Source organism: Hirundo rustica, chromosome 14 (assembly GCF_015227805.2).
Source record: "Hirundo rustica isolate bHirRus1 chromosome 14, bHirRus1.pri.v3, whole genome shotgun sequence".
NCBI classification, from domain to species: domain Eukaryota; kingdom Metazoa; phylum Chordata; class Aves; order Passeriformes; family Hirundinidae; genus Hirundo; species Hirundo rustica.
The window spans coordinates 4,134,674-4,155,178 of NC_053463.1; the positions used below are offsets into that span (position 1 = coordinate 4,134,674).

At 39.6% G+C, this 20,505-nt stretch overlaps 1 protein-coding gene across 4 annotated transcripts in view; it reads left to right on the forward strand.

Annotated features, from left to right (window-relative positions):
- Positions 1 to 20,505, forward strand: part of EBF1 (EBF transcription factor 1) — a 266,747-nt gene that overhangs the window by 238,049 nt on the left and 8,193 nt on the right. For all 4 annotated transcript variants that reach the window (XM_040078263.2, XM_040078260.2, XM_040078261.2 and 1 more), the window contains exons 11-13: positions 68 to 156; positions 18,700 to 18,765; positions 19,349 to 19,526. In XM_040078263.2, the coding sequence (XP_039934197.1) occupies positions 68 to 156; positions 18,700 to 18,765; positions 19,349 to 19,526 (333 nt within the window). The remainder of the gene's footprint in view (positions 1 to 67; positions 157 to 18,699; positions 18,766 to 19,348; positions 19,527 to 20,505) is intronic.

A 20,505-nucleotide genomic window follows, 5' to 3' on the forward strand; every position in this document is an offset into this window, starting at 1 on the left:
CTTTGCTGCCACCTGAGCCCAGTGCTCTGCCTTTGTCACCTCACGCTGTTGTTTGTTGTTGTTTCAGCTCTGAACGAACCCACCATTGACTATGGTTTCCAAAGGTTACAGAAGGTTATCCCCCGGCACCCCGGTGACCCCGAACGCTTGCCAAAGGTCAGCACAAAGTTTATTGTTTTATTAAATATGGTAAAGATGGTTATTGCATGTTTTTGTCTGAAAGTGCAAGGCTCTGTAAATATGATGGTCCTGGTGTTTGGTACCCAACCCAGATGAGCTGAAACACAGGAATGATCAAGCAAGCCCAAACAGCAGCTGGAGCCTTAGGAGAATTCTGTTACCTTCTCAGTCACAGCCAGCTCAAACAGCTCTTGCCTTTCTTAAACACAATCTTTCTCTGTGTTCTAAAACATGAAGCAATGAACATCTTTTTTGGTTACCGTTTTGGGACCTGAGCAGTGTTTTCGTAGAACAATGATGCTTTTTGGTTTTGGTATCAGTAGCACTTTGCCAGCATAATTTTGAGAACTTCACCGTTGATAAAATCAAGTTAATTGGATGTGAATCCATTGCTGCTGCATCATGTATTGGTTTAGGATAATAACGATTATATACTGTTTTATTTCAGGATTGCTGATTTAATTAGAGCATTGTCTACTGAAGTGATGGTTGTTCCCATGAAAATTAGTGAGGTTTTTTTTTTGATTTCTGACAAGTGAAATCTGGGGGAAAGACAGCATCATTCAGATAGGTTTCTTGTGCTGAGAAAACACAGGGATTGCATTCAGATCTGTTTTTGCTACCTTGCAAGAATTTGCCATGGCTTTTGTGGTATACTGGAGAAAAGGGTGGGAGATTTAAGTGTTGCTCGTGTCCACAGAAACTCTGAGCAATAGTGATGATCTGGAGTCACCATCTGTGGCCAGCTGCCACCACATGTTTTATCTGCTGTTACTGAGTGAGCTGGGGAGTCAGAACACTCCCTGTGGAAAAGAAAATGTGAATTTGCAGACCTGAGACACAGACAAATGAGTTGTTCAGTTAATGTACATCCAGTATAGCCTTTGTGACTGGGCAATACTTGTGACCTTTCTTCTGTATCTCTCTGAGCTGTCCACAGGCTTTCATCCGGGATGGTTGTAGGCTTTGATTAGTTACATTTCTAAAGTGTTTGAAAGGTGTGAAGATTTCCTGAGCACTGGAACTGAATTTGTTAAATTCCTTGAAAGAAATAAAATTCAGCACGTGTCTTTTTTTTTTTTTTTTTTTTTTTTTTTTTTTTTTTTTTTTTTTTAACAGCTTGTTCTGTCTTTTATCTTTGCCTAGAAAAGCTGCAGGCTGTGCTTTTGGGGTCACTGATGTGTTGTCCTTCCCTCTTCCCACCAGAGAAACATGCTGTCCTGGAGAGTTACATTTACCATTGGCTCTGTTCACCCTCTGCAAGCTGTCCCTTTCCCTAACATTTGGACAGACTTGCAGCAGGACACAGCTTTCATGGCTTGTCAAGTTTCACTCCAGAGCTGCAACCCTCTCCAAAGAAAGAGCATCCTTCTATAGGGGCCTTTTTTTTCACCTCTATCGTGGCTCTGCTGCCAAATGTGCTTCTGGAGGAAAATAGTTTCTCAGAAAATAAGAAGCCAGCCTTCACAATGCATTTGCAAGTCCTAAAATAAGTGCTGCAAAACTTCCCTAAAACAAACATCCCAGCTGGCTAGTAGATGGCCATAGATTTTATTTAAATCAGGGAATTCAAGTGAAATAAAACTGGACAATTCCAAACTGAGTTATGTGGCCTGGGGTTGTGGTGCATCACCAACTTCCACAGGAATTGGGCTCCTTTTGACTCCTGAGGCACCGAGAGGGATCCCAGAAATGCCTCTGTGTGCTGGTGTGGGAATGTGGGAATACAGCCTCCAGCCCAAGCATCCTCCTGTTTCCCATTCGGTCTGAGACTGGTACCACACATTCCTGCTGCCTATAAACAGTCAGAAAAAAGCTTCTCCTAGCTCCATATCCTGACTCTGAAATTTAGCAGGTATTTATGGATAGGGTATGAGAGTGAGGGTTAGCACTGAGTCATCTGTCCCCTCCTGTACCCTCTTGGCTTCACGAGTTTCTTTGGAATACCTTTTAAGCTAAATTTTCAAATCTTTAAACCAAGGGAAATTGCGGTTATGTCTGCAGAGGCGAGATGTGATGGCCTGAAAAAAAAAAAAAAAAAAGGTTACTTCTTAAGGGTTGGACAAACTCGGTGAAGAGGTGAAGAAACTGGTAATGCTGTGCAAGCTTGGAGGGAGACAGGATGAAGAGAGGACCTTTTTTTTTTAATTCTGTCTTTGGGTAATTCCTTCTGTGCAAGCTTGAAGGTTGGACCTCAAGTTCAAGTCTCATTATTATGCCGCGCACAGAGGCTGAATGCAGCAGGGGTTGGCACATGTCGACTGCTGTATTTGAGGCACTGATGGTTCAATTCCCAGCATCACTCGCTGCCTCCAGGATCATCATCAAGGACGCCGTGAGCCTCTGTGCTGGTGAGCACTGCACAGTGCTCTTCCCCATGTCATTAAACCAGGAAGGGCTTTGGCACTCTTCCACTACAGACAATTCTCAGTGGCTACTTAGGGGAGCGTTGGAAGCCATATGGCTCCCACAGTGGAACCACGGGCAGAGAGGGCAAATGTTTGAGAGAAACAGCAGAGAGGAGAGCAGCGCTCAGAGCTCTCCAAAATCCTTCCCTCCACTTCCCCCGTTATCCTGACAGCACATCGTCACTTTCTGTTCATGAAACAGCTTGTGCCTTTGCATTAAGTAAATAAAACAAGGCATGTTTCTCTAATTGCTGCTAGAGTTCGTGGCCATTATTCCATTGGAACATTACTGATGAATTAGAGATCTTTCCAGAGGCAGAAGTGGTTATAATTTTTGTGTTCATAAGGGCATGCTGCCCTTCCCATGGACCATCAAGAGCATTCTGCTCTGTGACTTATTCCTGCAATCGAGGAGAATTGTTGAGGCCATCAAGTGAGTGTTAGTGCGTGCTCTGCCCTCCAGAGCTGAGGAGTTAACAGCATTTCTAAAACCATTGAGGCTGTTTGAGAACTTTGATCTCCACAAGTTTAGAACCAGTATTTTCAAAAGTGCTTAATATTTATGCTCAGGATGATTTTTTTTAAAATGTTCCAACTGTGTGCTGGAATTAGGCAAAGAAAAAAAAGATATTTTTAAAATATAATTTCCCCTTCCCTGTGCTTCAACAGGCAAATTCCAATAGAGAATGCCCTCCCACAGTGAGGAGAATGGGAGCACTGGAAATGGGGGTCTTTGGACTGCTAGATTGACAGCTGATGTGCTCAAAGTAGAAATGCAATATAGAGTGTCTGGAGAAAAGAGAGGGAGCTGATGCTGACAGCTGAGCTGTGGAGCCAGCTTGAGCCAGAATCCTGCTCCCTTCTTGTCCAGAGCAGGTCAGGCAGTGGAAGGAGATGTGCATGTCTGTACAAACACCCCCACACCCACAAGCACCAGGAGGAGAGCCAAGAGGTGGTGGGATTAGCACCCAGAGCTTGGAGTGAGTTCAAGTACCAGGAGTGTGCTGGGCAGTGTAGTCTTTCCTTTCTGACACAGACAGGAGGCAGATCAGAGGAAACAAGAGACCTCTGGGGACAAGAGGAAAGGAACGCTGTGATGCTAAGGTTGAGAAGTGGAGTCACTGTCCGGCAGGAGCAGTCTGCAGAGAGCCCGTGTGGAGCTGGCAACAGCCCTGCACGTGTGTGCGCCCCATTTCCATCTCGAGTGTTTGCACACGTGCACACAAAGGCGCTCGTGTTGTTGGTTCCTGTGCACACAAACTGCTCTGGAGATCACTGAAGAGTTCAGATCACAACAACATGTTGAGTCTATTAAGGTTCGTTCATGTAACTACCCTGCAATCCTTAAAATAAATCCCTGGCAGACACGTTGCAATTCTGCAATTTTGTTAAAACTCCACAGCTAGAGCTGTAAAACAGCTTCAACTGTGAGCTAGATTTGAAACACATCCATCCTAAATGATTTAATAACAAGGATTCCTCTTTATATGCAATTTCCTAGATTTTATTTGCCATTTTCACCACTCCTACAACTCATCGCTTGTATTTAGATTAAGCAGAAGATTGTTCACTCTGTGTTTGAGGAGCAAGTCGTTGCACCAACCCCTTCTGTGATCTGACATCCTCTCCCTCCCAGTCTGTTCCTTCAGTGCTGTCAGGGAGACCCCTTACCCCTCTGAAAGGGACATTTACTTCTGCTTTCTCTTCATGTAGATGAAAGTGGAGCTTCTCTCTCTAGTGCACAGGGGACTCCCTGCTGAGCTGAGAGCACAGGTAACCAGAATCCTCCTTCCCTTCAGCTCCTTTTCCCTGGTCAGTCATTAAACCCCTCCCAAGACATAGCGGGGTTTAATAATGCCTCCTCGTTTAGGACACTAATAGAAGACATGTGGTTATTGGGGATCAGAGGCTGGCAAAAGCAGTTGTCTTTTTCCATATGAAATCCCACAGATCTGCCCTTTATCCATCGTGACATGGGTATTGTTTATATTGCAAATAAAGGTTGTCTCTAAATGTGGGTGGTTGGCTCAGGCTTGCTAGCAGAGGTTAAAATAGCAACGAAGACAATGCAGCTCAGGTTCACTGCTTCAGACAGACCCAATGGAAATTCCAGAAAGCATTGCCATCTACTAACTCAACATACACTGTATTTTAACCTAAGTTAGTAATTTTCAGCTAAGAAAACACTTTTTCTTTTTTTTTTTCCCCCCATCCAGTGTAACAAGAGAATAATTTGAAAACTTTTATACTAGCTGTGGGCAGGAAGGGGGGCCATGTAAAGAGGAGCTGTTGGAATTTATCTGTACAGCAAGGAGGTCATGGGATGTGCTTGGAGGGTTCTACATTCTGCTGTAAAATTTACAGGAATGTGAGACCAGAGTTAAGGCTGAACCCTCAACAGCTGGGTTTTTTAAAGTTTCCTAACAATTTGAGCTCTTGGTTGAGGAGTTTGTTCAGGGGGTCTGATAGTTTGGTTTATCCTATAGAAAATATTCGACGAGAGAGCATCAAAGCTTCTGAGATGGCGAGGTACCTGTGAAAGTGTCCCCCTTAGGGGGTGGTGGATGTCAGAGGAGTGTCTGGGAATGTGCAGAGCCAAGGGACAGAGGCACCACTCGCTGAAGGGCAGAGCCAGCACACAGGGCTGGCAAGGAGCCCTTTCCTTTCTGAAGGTCAGCAGTGTGCACACACATTTCACTGAGCTTTCTTTATAACTGGGTCAGCATTTACTCAGCAAATGATTAGAGCAGATGGTGTAATTTAGAATCTATGACAAAACTTTTAATAGATCAGGGCTAACATGATGACAAGGAGCTCTGTGCCATTCTCCACTCCCGCTCTCTGCTTTGCCTTGGGGTAAAAATTCCTGCCTGGGATTGGATTTTCTAGTCGCACATTCCATCTGAGCGACTCTAACCACTTGTTTGAGCATCCTGTAGGAAGAATCCCCACATTTCTCTTTTCCTGAATCCTCATCCTTGTTGGTTTTAAATACAACAATTAACCAAGGATGACAGGAAGACACCAAACAGGTAAACACAGTACCTTCGAGGAGCAGGTTTTGGAGGGAAAAAGCCACAGTTTGAAGAAAGTAACAAAGGCTGCATTTGTGTATTTTGCTCCATGGAGCTGAAAATATCTAGTAAATTGATCCCGTGGGAGTAATAAATACACATTACTTTATCTTGTACTTCATGTCCTATACCCCTGAGCCTTGATAGAACAACACCACTTAATAGACTTAAAAAAAGAGTAATTACAGTCATTGGTTGTGTGATATTTCAGCCCTTCCAGCCCTGCCTGACCTTCTAATTTAGCTCACCGTGTCTAACTAATGCATTTATATTCATCTTTTATGAAGCATGTGTAGTACAAAATTGACTTTGCAGCCTTTAGCAAGCTGTCTTACCAGGTTTGGGATCTGGTTAGTACAGCGTAGTGTATAGCATACGTACATTTACAGCAGAATTTTGCATGCATATGGTTCTGAGCATCTATTACTTTTTATCCTTTTGGAAATAAAATAAAAAATATTTTTTTCCATTTCATCCTCCCCTCCCCTTTCTTAAAGCTTTTATTCATTGCGGCACTATTTACAGCTAAACATGCAGGCAGAAAGATGCAAGCATTTTTAAAATGATTACCACTAATGTTTCTACTTGTCAGAAGTGCTTAAATTTTCCTGCACTTTGTCTAAAAACTTAGCACTTTTACCTTTTAAGAATTACAAATTTCTAAGATCTTACCGAGCTGATTTACAAACACAGCTGACAGTTTATGATGAATGATGTTGCAAAATGTGCAATATGTTTCTCTGTCATTTCCATGCATGTGTATATTAAGAAGAAGATTAAGAAGAGAGAGAACCCCCCTCTGAAAGAAACCCTTGAGTTAGAGAGCACACACACAAATCTCTCTCCTGTGTTTCCTCATAACTTCCCGCTCACTTCACTCATCCAGTGGAGCACAATTGTTCTCTGTGCATTTTCTCCCACCATATGGTATCCTCATTACCATACACTAAGGGTCCATATGGGGAACTTGTGAAGTGAACTGTATTCATTTTAACTGCCAGATGAGCAGCCTTTTGCTTTGCAAGCTTAGCTTAAGTCATCTGCTGTCTTTATGTTGTTATGGCAACACAGCACCAATAAAAAATTCTAATCTACTGTAAGTGTCTGGGATCACAGTATTTTAAATGCTCCCCGTAACTGTCCTCCAAGTGAGGAGCTGCTTCTCTCCGTGGGACAAAGGGTTATTGTCAATTCCAGCAGGTGGCAGTAAAGAAATTGTTTCTTTTTTTTACTTTAACCTTTCTTAAATATATCTATTTTTCCTTTTCCCTCATATCTGCTCACCTCAGACAGTCACAGAACTACACAGCATGGTCAGTCCTTTACATACCAAGGATTTCTGATGCCCGGGTAGGGATTGCAGATGATACTTTTAAGTTACAGCTCAAATATTAAAGAGAGCAAAGAATAAAACAGTGGAGGCAGCTCATGCACTTTCTTGACAGAGATCCAGGCTCAAGCACCTCTTCACCAGGACTCCATAACCACACAGCTATGTCCAGTTTTGGAGCTGTTTTCCAGCTTCTAGCTACATTTCCAAACTCCTGGATCAAACACAAAGCTAATTAAGAATATCTCATATTAATGGAAATAGGCAGCAGCATCCCTAAACATAAATCATCTTCACCTCCACAGGCCACATGATATGTTGCATCTCCGTCTCCCTGTCTGCATCGAAAGTGAACATTTGTAGTCTCAGTTCATCAGTTCACATTAGCCTCATGCTGAATATTTAAACACAGAACAATTTGAACACACCATGAAGAGAGACAGTGACTGCACTTTCACTTGGAACAGCAAGAGCTCATCTAATAATAATTTAGTAAATCAGCCATTTAGTGGCTCAGTTGTACACTGTACTGTGCCAAATAATATTCAGTTCAACTGTATGCTGGTGAGATGGAAATTCAGACCCCAGACATTTTTTTGCTCGATGGAGAGATGAAATGGAAAACTACCCTCCCAATAGACTGTTTGAATGTAGTGATTTATCAAAAATATAGCAGAGTGACAATATAAATAGAATTTGGTTGTATGGGGTACAATCTATTCTAATTAGGCTTTTATTATTGCGGCTTCTCCTGTGCAGATTATTTGATAATTCAAGTTTTCCATCTACCTCTTCAGTTTGTTTTATATATGGGCAGAGAGCAAGTCTGTGTAGTTACAGCCTGGTTACAATCCTCTAAGGCCCAGTCCTCTGGGAAGCCTGGTGATCCCTTTATTTCCTTTCTTTGAGCCCTGGCTCTCAGGGAGCACTGTGCCCCAAGGAGCAATGGGGAAACACAGCTGCTGCCGTGGGTGTTGCTTCCTAACAAGAAAACAATGTCAGATTGATTCCTCTTCCCTTTTTTAGGCTATCAGGATTTGTAGGGAGTGGTTATATCTTAGACTGACGGATATAACTGGAATTAAACAGGCTTTTGGGCGCCCATCCTTGCTTCCTGTGTGCTGACTGTATCTTTTCTCACCCATATCGGTGTCTCTGATCAAAGATACTACCTCACCCCACAAAACCTGCCTTGGTTGTAACCATAGCCCACTGTAACTTCAGCCAAACAGCTCCACTTCAAGGCTGTCTCTGATGAAGATGGGGGAGAGATTGTGTTTTCCTAGAAAGCGTGTTGTGAAGTTTGATTTGTTCCCGTTAAAGCGAGATCTCTGAATGCGGGCATTGCAGAAGTGTGAAGTAATGTCCATAATCTCACCTGGGGTTTCCATTCCTGGCCTAGTTTTAGGTGTTATGTGGTGGTTTACGTGGTGATGTAAAACATGATTGCCGTGTATTTCTCACGACACAGCCCAATTGAGTAGCAGAAAAAGCATCCTCCAAACCATCACGATGCCATTTAGCAGAGAGTGCTGGAAGCAATAGGATGCCTCTCGTCGTAATTCTCCTAAGAAATACAGAGCCTCACAATGTATGCCCAGCTGCTGACTCTAGAAAACTCAAGCATTTTGGTAAAATGAATCAAGCAGTAATGTTTCTTTTATGAGATCCCCTCCCAGGAAGGGAAGGTTTGGCACCATTTGGAGATCAGGCTCAGTGATCCATCATAGCAAAGGCAGCTGTCCTGGAGTGTCTCCCAGGTCACTCGATCGAACCGGTGGCTCTTACAACTGTATTATTGCTTATGGAACAGTAATTGAGGCACCATGGTTAAAAATTACCTGGTCTAATAGGCAGTGAACAATTTGCACTCAATACAATTATAAGCCAAATCATTCATTTCATAACACTTGGACTAATTTATTTGTTGACCTTTTAATATCCATAGCTCTTCAGTAGTATTAACTGCAACTTGGACAAAATCTCTTGTTCATTTTACATTCATTGATTTTTTTTTTTTTTTTTCCCCCATTGAGGCAATAACAGTTGTTTGAGTACAACCCTTTCTTTCTGCTGTAAAAGTCAATCATGTAACTTATGGTGATATAACTCAACTGGACTGGAATGTCCTCTAAGTACAATAGCACAATCTCAACCTACTTGTACAGGCACGGAAATGCAGTTTGGATTTATTTTTAAGAATATTTTGGAATACATTTGTGACTACAGATAACAAATGATATGTTTGCTGAGAGGAGAATGAAAACAAGAAACAGAAACATTTCTAAAGCAGAGCCACATATATTTAACACATTTTTTGTTGCTATATTTTGGGCAGTCCAAGATACAGAGATCATGAATTTTGTTGATTTTTGTTCTTTAGGATGACAGAAATGTCTCCACTAATAATGCTGGATTCATAATTTCATCCCCTCATAACATCTTGAAGTCCAAACATTTGACAGAATAGAGGTGCCTAATTTTTCCAGATGTGAGCTTCAGACAAATAAAATCTGTTTAAAATATTTTTTTAATAAACAGGAAATAAATACTCATAATTCAATAATCTGGATTTTCTTTCATTATTCAGATGTAAACTGGCATGAACATAGAGGTTTTGTTGATCAAAAAAGCTACTGAAATATTGATGCATTTTGAAAAGTCAGTATTTTGAAGCAAATCTATAAAATATATTGGTGTAGTGACAATGGTAATACTTTTCCCTCAACACTGAAAAAGGAGCCCTAGATCATGTAAAATGCTGTGCCTGCTTTTACTTTCTGAAGCTGTGTACAGAAATAGTGTTACCTCTGTGAAACGTTGGATAAATTTCTTAAATTCATAGTTATTCAACATTTATACTTGCTTTGCATAATTTCAGCTGAATTATAGGACTGTAAATTAAAAATAATTATACAAGAAACATTTTTTTTTTTTTTTTTCCTGATAAGAAAGTTGAAGTTTTTTTTAGAATATCTGATAGGAGCCACTTGGTTGAAGTTATCTGTCTGAGCTCAAGTCTCTTTGTACAATAAAATACTGTGAGTCTTTTGAACACATAAAATACGGTTGTTACACATTTGGTATTTTATGCTCCCCTAGAAATTGCCACTTGTATCTGCACCTAATCTATGGTCTGTCTTTTCATTTCAATGGGGTCTGAAGTGGTCCTTGGCTGTAATGAGAATGCCCCTTTCAAGAGACTTCTTTTAATTATGTCGATGATAAAATGGAAGTGAAAGTAGTCATTTGTAGGGGTTATGACTGAGCAGTGTTTTAACTGCAATACTAAAACCCACCAACACTATTCCAGTTTCTATTTCAATATTTTTTATGCATCCACTCTCCACAGAACAGAGTGGAATATTATTGTAGGTCAGAATTTCAATGTGTCTTATTTTTCAGTTTCCTCCTGCTATTAAAATTTCTAACTGCTCGCTCTTCCCACCTGGAGCATCCAATCCAGGAAATTGACAGTTGCACAGATCTTAATGATAGACTGGGCTTTTTGTTTGGTTTGGTTGAGTTTGTTGTTTTTGGTTTTGTTTTGTTTTTTCTCCTTCATTAAAAGAAAGTGTGGGTAGGTCTTTAATTTAATGTGAATGAACACTAGTGGGTTTTTTTTTAATAGAAAAGAGCTAATTTGGTGTATTTAGATATTTCTAGGGGTAAATGCATAATGCAAACTGTGAAAATAAAATGGACAAATGCACATCAACAATTAACACTTTAATTGTTACAGCTCCTCTGATTTACCTCAGCAGGATTTTTACCATGCATTACCAAGCATATTTTCTCTATAGATTTAAAAGCAGCCAAGTGAATTATGCCACCCAATACAGTCTAGTTTGACCTAATGTGGGATCAATTTGAAAGTGTTAGGACTTGACCTGTGTTTGGAAAAATCTTTGTGTACTCAAATCATAGAAAATAGATATCAGCGTGTCCATTTGCCAAGGAAAGTTTTTCACTCTTACAGATGCATAATTTGATATCTGCATTATGTCATACACAAAATCACAGGTCACAGGTAATATTTTTTTAATCCCCAATATTCTGGGGAATTTTTCTAATGGATTTGATGATATGATCCATAGAATAAATCTTCTAAAACAGCCTCTGCAGTATCTTTGAATGACAGTGTCAGAATTTAGTTCATTTTTCCAAATTCTTTGCAAGTTTACCTAAGTCCAGACCCTTCAAATAATTCAAAACTTTCTTCTTCTTCTTCCACAAGGGAATGTTGACAATCTCCTAAAAAGATATGGGTATAAAATAATCAGGAGAAAAGCTGTTTTAGTTTTTTTTTTTCCTCTTTTTTTTTCTCCCAAGAAATAGGAATGTTAATACCAGCAAGAGGAAGAAATATCAGAAAAACTTACATTTACAAACCCAAAAAACAGTCCCCAAACCTAAAAACTCCTTAATCTCAATAATGAACATTTATTTTAAAATACTGCAGATGCTTATACAAATACTTCGGAGTAAATTTTCAAAAAATAAATGCCTGAGGCTCCTATCCAAAATTGCCCTGGGGCTGACGGTAGTGGAGGTGCATAAGGAAAATTTAGAAGGAAAAATGTTCTTTTAGGTCATTGTGACAAGCTTTTGAGGTCAGATAAAAGAAAAGAGTCTAATGTTGTCATTAGTTTGCTCATCTGGATAAATCAGGAATAATCCTTTTGCAGCCTAGGTGTAGGGGAACAGTGTGAGTCACTGTAACCTGGTGGGATGGAGGGATTTCCATAAAGGAAGTTGGCAAAGGATTTTTTCTTAGTCACTAAATTATGCGGACTTAGCCATTTGTGGTCTAGTTTGCATCTAATTAGATTGTCTTTGGGTGATTCACTGGATGTGACAAACTGACCATAGCATGGATGATGGGATGGCATAAAAGAAGTGTATGCAGGAGAACTGGTATTTTTATGCTGCAGATCCTTCAGGTTTTTGTACAGCTGTAAAATGTATTTCCTCTCCTGATCTAGCTGTTTCAGGCCGAGGGGATCTGTCATTAGATCCTCAGTGTGAGCCTGCAGGACAATCTGTGGGAAATGCTTTAGGGGAGGCCAGAGAACAGCCGCAGTGAGTCCCAAACACGACTGACACCTGCCAGCTCTCAGCTGATGTGCTGCAGGTTGTGAGCAGACACAAGGGCACCATGCAGTAATATCTACCAGTCCTGCACTGGCTGCATGAAAGGTGGATTTGCTTCACGAGGTAAAATCTGACAGCTCTGAGGGGTTCCTGCATGTGGCTGTAAATGCTTTTTCCTGGTAAACCCAGGGGGGAAGACATTCTATGAACTTACTTGGGAGAAGCAAAGTTCTCCAGCTATCAGAGGGACTTGGTTGTGAGTCATGACATCACTGTTGTCCCTGAAGTCCCTAAAGGAGATTATTTAAGTCCCAGCAGAGTGATTTTAACTCTGCATATCTGCTCTCCTATACCCACTCTTCTCCCTTTATTTACAGACCCAACATTAGCAGACGAGTCCAGAGCTTTCAGCAACAAAACCCTCCAAATGACTTGCCAGATGCTTCAGTAGATGATAATATGGTGGGAGCATCCAGACTCTCAAATGACAGTTTATGCAAAGAGTTATTCCAAACCAGCAATATTAATGGTGGTTTATTCCATGCCACCCTGTATCTAGATGAAGAACACATCTGTGTTAGCTACTAATTCTGTTGTTGTTTGCCCATCATTTATAGAAATGGGACCACCAGCACGAGTGGTGTGGATTAAAAAAGGAAGCTGATATTTTTTTCAGTGTTTAACTACACCACATTTCCAGGAAGATAATAGGTGCAAGATGGGAGACTTGCAAGGGCAGACTTGCAAGCGATCATAATTTTGTTGTATCTTTTGTCACCAGTATTTGCAAACAAGACTGTTTGGACAGGGTGTGTTTCCTCTGTATGCATTTATCACCTTTGTGGTTAAGAGGAGTTTTAATCATCGATTCTCAATGTTTATGGCCAAATGCCTGCTCCCATTTGCACTTCAGTGTTTGCTCTTTCTGCTGCCTCATAGAGACTTCCTATATTTTATTTATAAGGTTGGCTCATAGTGGAGCAGGTGGTAAGGTTATGCATGACTGTTTTTAGTGCTGTGCATTTAGGCTGTGATTTTCAGTTTGGGTGGGGGCTGACGAGACTACAGTGGCTTGGAAAGACCAAGGTTCTAGCTCCCACTGTAGATTTGTTTTCTGGGAGGTTGGCATTGAAAGTCAGTGGCAGGAATTCAGTGCACTTCCATCCTGTAAGCAATGGGAAGCTGAAGGGGTTTTTTTGTCTCTAAAGTATGATATTTTGTTTTTCTCTCATTTTGCCTTCTTGTCTTTGTGGTATCTATTTGGTGTTCACTTCTCTGGTATGATTCAGTCATAATATATGGAAACCATTCAGTTGTTTGTTTGTTGGAGAAGTTTTCAGCTTGCTGTGAGTACAAATATCTTTTTAGAGAAATGGCCCTGTTATTTTATACTTCCCATTAGGCTGGCACAGTTCCCTCGGTCTTACAGTAAGTGGAGGATCTTTACATTTTGAATGGCTTTAATGAGTCTTTATAAAGCTATAATTGCTGAAAATGATACAATAATGCAGTTCTCACTGTTGATGTGGAGAGATGGGAGGTTCTGGACAGACTGAAGCTCTTGTGTACCAAGCTCAATGTCTGGCATTTTAGATCTTTGGCATTCTTGTAAATGTCTTTCTTGGTTTTGCCTTTACAGTTGAAAGAGGTGCTCACAATTTTATCTTTTAAAATATAATGCACACACAAATTTCAAGTGTAAGTTTAAAACTTACTTCTAACCCATGTCCTTAACTATCACATTTATTGTTTCACCAACTGACAACCAAAGGGAAAGTCTGAGCACAAATTACTGTGATTTTGACTAGAAATTTCAGAATGTGACCTTTCCAAGGTGAAGTAGTGAACTGGAGTCTGATGCTGAGCATTTTGAGTCTGCAGAGGAGTTTTTTTCTTGCAAGTAGCCACAAGAGTAGGAAGTTAGGAGGCAGAGGCAGGAGGTCAGACATAAGAGTCAAGGAAGTATGAATGACATCATCATCCCTAAGTACCCTCTCAGAAGATGAATGAGCTCTTTCTTGTATTACAATGCTAAAGAGCATTAGAAGGTGATATGATATCCAGACAACACATAAGATAAATGCCTCAGAGGATGCTGGAACAGCTTCCCCCCCACGCCCTCCACGAGTTCATAAATCCTTTGGTGGTCTCAATAATACAGTATGTGGCTGATGAGTGCTATATATTGTGGTCAGCTTCTTCTTGACAAAATTCATTTTGGTTTAACGAGTACCTTGAACATTATCTAATTTAGTTACTTAAGCTGAACAACTCAGTGTAACTCTAGATACCCTTTATCTCACCAGACTCACAGCCCTTTGGGGACACAGACTGGATTTTTTTTCATGAGTTTCTCAATAAAAAGTAAGCAGATGTTACAAGAAAAAATACCCCGTCTCTTTTAAAACTAACAAAAATGTGTTTGTCATGATAAATCTTGACACAAAGTGTTTTCATCATGATAAAACTTGAAATGCAAGTTTCATGTTCTTAATGAAATCCTTCTGAAGGAAATTCAAGCCTCCAACAAAACATACAGAGGTGCTGTAGCGTTCGAAACACATTCAGTCAGAAGTGGATTCAGTTTGATTTTCAGTCTTTGTGCTTCAAAAACACAGTTATTCCAGTATGATTTATAATATTTTTTTCTATGGTAGTTTCGGGATATACAAAGTTGTAGTAGACTTTACTACCCAGCCCATCTTCTGGGTATGTAGACACCCTTTATTATCTTCAGGAGGAAAATATGATCAAAGTATTTAATTTTGAGCCTGTTTCTAAAATTAAAAAAGTAAAAATCCCTCAGTAGAAAATCAGCTTCAGCTTGGAGTAAAAATGGACTATGGATTTTTGGTGTGCAGCTTCATGGAATGCAGAATTCTGATGTATCATATATAATTATGAAAGTAATCTTTCCTTTTCTCAATATTTGTTCATTTGTGATTTTTAGAGAAATAAAATTATTCTCATTTGAAACAAAATGCAAAAAAAGAAGACCCTCACTTCGGTCTAGCTAAATGCTGCTAAGTCCTTTATTCTACACCAAAAGCTGTCAGACTTTTAGCATTAATAGAAAAGTAGATCTTTCTTGACAAATGCCCCCATAAATTAGATATTAGCTTTAGTCAAACTCTGTCTCTCTCAGGAAATATTTCCACTTGCATATTCTATTGGAAGGACCCTACATGATGCCCACTTACTGCTACGAAAATCTAGGCTTCGAAGATGAAGGCAGAGAATAATTTCTATGAACAAAAGTATATCAAGAATAACAGACCTTGAGCTTATGCAGAGATTTATTTTTATAGAATGTGAGTTTCACTCACTTTTTGATCTGTCTGTCTGCTGCTCTGTCCAGTCCTCTGCCTGTTTATCTGTTACATTGCAGGGGTAACGTGCAGTAACAATTGGATATTTAAAGACATGGATCTCTTATACTAGCTGTCCTTTTTTATAATACTTTTTACAAATTTAATCAATGCATTTTAATATACAATATAGTTTAAGTGCAATATACGATAAATATTCAAGCTTCATCTTAAACATGCTCTAGCCTTTAAATTGTTAAAACTGCAGTGCCCTTTCAATCTACTTACATAATGTCATAAAATATACATTTCAAGGTAAATGAAGTCAGCTACTTCAATTTAGTCCCTCAAACTGGTAGTAAATGAGAGGTTAACACTATGGTGCCAAACCCATTATTGAGTAAATTTAGCACCTTGGACAGCTCTGTAAAATCTTTATTGCTTTCCTGACCTGCTCGTCATGTTCTGTCTATGTGTTCAGTGGCTCTCAGCTCTGATTGAAAGGCAATATATTAGATCCCGAACACAAACATGCTCGGGGGCTGCTACACTGTGAGCGTAATGACATGGAGGTGAGAACAATTTTCTGGTCACCGCAATCCAAGCACCTTGCAAGGTCTGCTGCTCGAACTCATAGAGGACTTCGGGGGCTCCTTTGTATGTGGAGCAGCTTCCATTGTAATTTAGGCAGAGCTGCAGAAGGTTTAAGATGCATGCAGAAAACAGGAAGTTAATATCTTGAGCCTGTCTTTAGCAGCATTTTATCGTGTATTTTTAAAGCTGGTTTGTGTCTATAAGAAGCACCGTGAGCTCTGGAATAGAAGATACCACTATTTGACACAGGAGGGTTTTTCTGTATCATCTACTTTGTAAGATCTGAAAAAGTCATAAACAAGAAATGCTTTTCTTGTGTGAAAATATTGTTAGAGGAACTGTGAAACTCAAACTTACGGGCTCTGAAAATGTTGGGAAAAAATAGAACCATTGACTAGCTAAGAAAATTGAATGCTACTTGTCAAGAATGTTTCAATAAACCATCATGACAATTAGTTTTATTTACTTGCAATATGATATGGCATCAAAGAACTTCCAGTGTTTAAGAACTGAAATATATTTGATATGAGGGAGAGCAGCTGTAAGATTCTATGTAATTACCTCATTTTTTAACACGATTTTCAATCTCTTTTTAGATGCACTCTAAGGTTTTTAGCTCAGCATTATATAAATAACTATGATTAGTCAGGTAGAGCAGAAATGACTGTTTAAACTTTCTCTTTTTTTAGTAATTTGGCATAATGACAGCTTAGGTTAACAATATACCAAAGCAGTTTGCGGGCTCTGTATCACATTCTAATTTTCCATCAGTGAAATATATACTGCAAACAATTTCTACTGAAGTGAAATAAATCCTGGTTTGCAAAGTCAAACACCTGTGCAGTAATTTTCCATCTGAAATCATGGACTGAAAAAGAGAACATTTTTTCAGTAATGTCTCTGTTCTTCTCTAATTTGTATCTTCAATACGAGGCAAAAAGGGCACATCAGTGTTGTGATGTTTGTACCTGGATGCTGTTTGTGTCTGTCTGTTTGTGATTATACTGCTCACTGGTGTGGTGAAAAAACAAAAAAAATACCCACCCCAAACCAACAATTGCAGCAGAAAACCAACCCCAATCTTAAAAACCAAGCCAACAAACAAAACAAACAAAACCCGCCGACAGAAAAAGGCTGTAGCAACTTAACTCCTCAGAATCTGTTTCAAAGGTAGTGATTTAAAAATCCATCAATTATGTATTGCATCTCACTTCATATGTGGAAAATAATTTAAATGTGTGTTCTGAGACAGGGGTGTGTGCAGCAGAAGGCAAGCCTAAATGTTTACTGGGAGAACAAAAATCCTCCATCTCATTTTTGAATTTAGGACATTATATATGTCATAAGTAGTTACTGCAGTATGACAACTATTTTATCTTATATTATGGAGAATTTAAAATTGAAAAAAAAATGCTAATATGCATCTAAAAGCTTGTCATTTGAAGAGTTGTTCAAGGATTTTTGAAGAGGTTATGGTGACAGCAAAATGAACGCAATTATATCTCTATTTTCTGATCAGAGTCTACAGTATATGAAAATTGAGCATTACTGTTTCTTTTTGGTATAAAATATGGCTATTGTGTAAAATATTTTAAGTTTAAAAGTTTAACTTTGTAGAAAACTGTAAAATGCTTAGAACTGGTACTATTTTTGTAAGCTACTTGCAGAAATATGCCATGGTGAATAGCGTCACGTTAGAATATTAGAGCAGTACTTAGGGGTTGGGAACTACAAAAATACATTGTTTTACTCAAAGGATGTTCTGAATCGGTTTTGATCGGGCATTTGGGAATCTGCTTTGAAAGATGCCATGAAATAATAAGGAAAAAAAAAATCTTCTGGGTTAATTCTGCAATGCATTTTTGTATTTTCTATCATGATTATCATCAGGATGCTGTAAAGTATAGGAAAGAACACAGGAAATGCTATTGTTGAATGCCAGTAGAAAATACCCAAAGAAATATTAAATTAAAAAGAACATATAAGAAAATGGAGGGGGAAAAAAAAAAAAAAAAATTGCCCAAAATGGAGAACAGAATCTCAGACCGTTTTAAAGTCTGCCATCCACGCAGGGAATTTTTCCAGGAAATGCTGCATGGTCCTGGGCTGTCCTCTCACACACTGCGTGTGTTTTCCCCTTGGGCATCCTCCCGTGCACATGGACCCTGCCCTGACCCCTCGTACCAGGACACAAACTCTAAGAAGCCAAAGGGTTACATTACCAGTAGCACAGGACTGATTGGGTATCTTCTGAATGTGGCCTGCTGGGTAAGGTCACAATTCCTGCAGCATGCAATTAAGAATAAAATAAACACATTGAAGGGATTCATAACATTCTCCGAATGACACTGATTGCAGTAATCTAGTAAATGACCTCGGGATTGTATTCTGCAATAAACCCATGAGTGGTTTATAGTGCAGATGGTAGAGACAATTGAGTGATGTATTTTATTTTGCAGCACCAATGATTCTCACCTTTTGACTTGATTAAGCGTGTGTGTGAATAGGATGAACCAGTGATTTAACACCATTCAGTGGTTGCTGAGAGTTGTTACAATTAAGGTTTACCTGGTGGGAGTAAAAAAAGAAGAAAAAAAAACCACTACAAAACACAGTGCACCTAACAGAAGAGAATAAAAGATTCTAATATTTGTTTTCCCAACAAGTAGTTTATTGAACTCAGCAGAATGCTTCTGTTTTTATATTGACAGGAAGTAATACTTAAGAGGGCTGCTGATTTAGTAGAAGCACTCTATGGTATGCCACATAATAACCAGGTAAATGCATTCTACTTCATCAATTCTACAGCATGGCTATTTCTTAGATGTATAGATGGATCTATAGATGGATCTATAGCTAGAGGGATACGATGCTACAGTGGAAGACAAGAATAAATGTAGTGGGTGATGCTAGATGTGAAGTGGGGCTTCATTTGCTTGTTTTCTTTTTTAAAGGGTGTGGTTTTAGTGTTTGTAAAAGCACCATGGAGGCATCAGCCCACTTTCACCAGATCCTGTACAATATGTACATTACGTTTTGCCACCAGTGACTTTTCCCTCTTCCCCTAAAGAGAGCCCTAAGGTGGAGCAAGTCCAGGATCCAGCTCCAGCCCCATCCTGCCAGTTGGTCTTTTCATACAAAGTGTGGCCACTGGGACTGAGACTTCCAACTCTCTTACCACAGATGTCAGGATTTATCAGGAAGATCCTATAAACATGAGCTCTGTCAGGCAGCTGGTTTAGAAAGAAAAGCATCACCTTTTAGCCTTTGGACAGGGAACTGCTTCATTTGAGTCTGTAAGAAGAGGTTTGTTGGAGTCTCTTTGGTAACTCTCATGTGCTTTGTCCCCTTATCCTGTAGGAAATAATCCTGAAAAGAGCTGCAGACATCGCTGAAGCGCTCTACAGCGTCCCCCGCAACCACAACCAGCTCCCCGCCCTCGCCAACACCTCTGTCCACGCGGGAATGATGGGAGTGAATTCCTTCAGTGGCCAGCTCGCTGTCAATGTCTCCGAAGCCTCCCAAGCCACCAACCAGGGTCAGCAGAACACTCATCTTCCTCTGTGAATCTTTTCTGATAGAAGTCAGGGGGCGTGCAGGGCAGCAGCAGAGGGATGGCTCAGGACTGGGAGCAGGGCTGGGCAGCCCATCCCAGACCCTTGGGATGACACAGGATGGGGCTGCCCTGACTCGGGAAAAGCATTCTGCATGTCTCTAAATAGCTTTTCATTCTGCCCAGAGTAACACTTGTCATTGTCTTTAAATCCCACTAATTTTAATCTGCTTCAGTACTTAAGGTTAAGTACTTGCTTATATATTTTTCTGAGCATGGATGATCTCTCAGTCTGGGCCTTGTGTAGCACTTCTTTATAACATGAAGTTAACCCTTGACTGTTTATCTATTTAATTTGGGTTTGTTTTGCAAGAGATAGAGTACTGGAACTGTAGTTTTTTTCAGAGTTTGAGATTTTCATTAATTTTTCAACTAGCAAAGAATACAAATATTTTAAAAGACATTTTCAGAGCTTGTCCAATTTTTAAAATAAAGTGTTTTTCACTTTGTGTAAAACCAGTACTGGTTTAATTCCCACAGTTAAAAATAAAAATAGGTGAAGAATATTTTTGTAAACACTGTTTGCATTTTGCCCTCTCCTTTGCTCAGCTCTATATATTATCCAACTTAAAAATACATGTGAATGGGAAAGTGCTAGGATGAGGCTGTTTCTAGGAGAGCAGAAAGAAATTTTTTGCATTATACTAAAAAAAACCAAATTTATTTTTAGATTGAAATATTTTATGCTGCGTGTTAGGAAGAAAAATGGTCAATTTTTCTTCTAGGAGTGAAGATGCATATTTTGTATTTCTTTGCTTCTAGAAACAAATATTTCCTTTTGAATTTTGCGATATGAGTTTCCTAAAACGCCATTCCCAGAACTAGGTAGAGATTTTAACTTGCTGACAAATGTGATGCTCATTTCCCACCAACATAATGAGGAAACCAAGGCAAAAAAGACAAA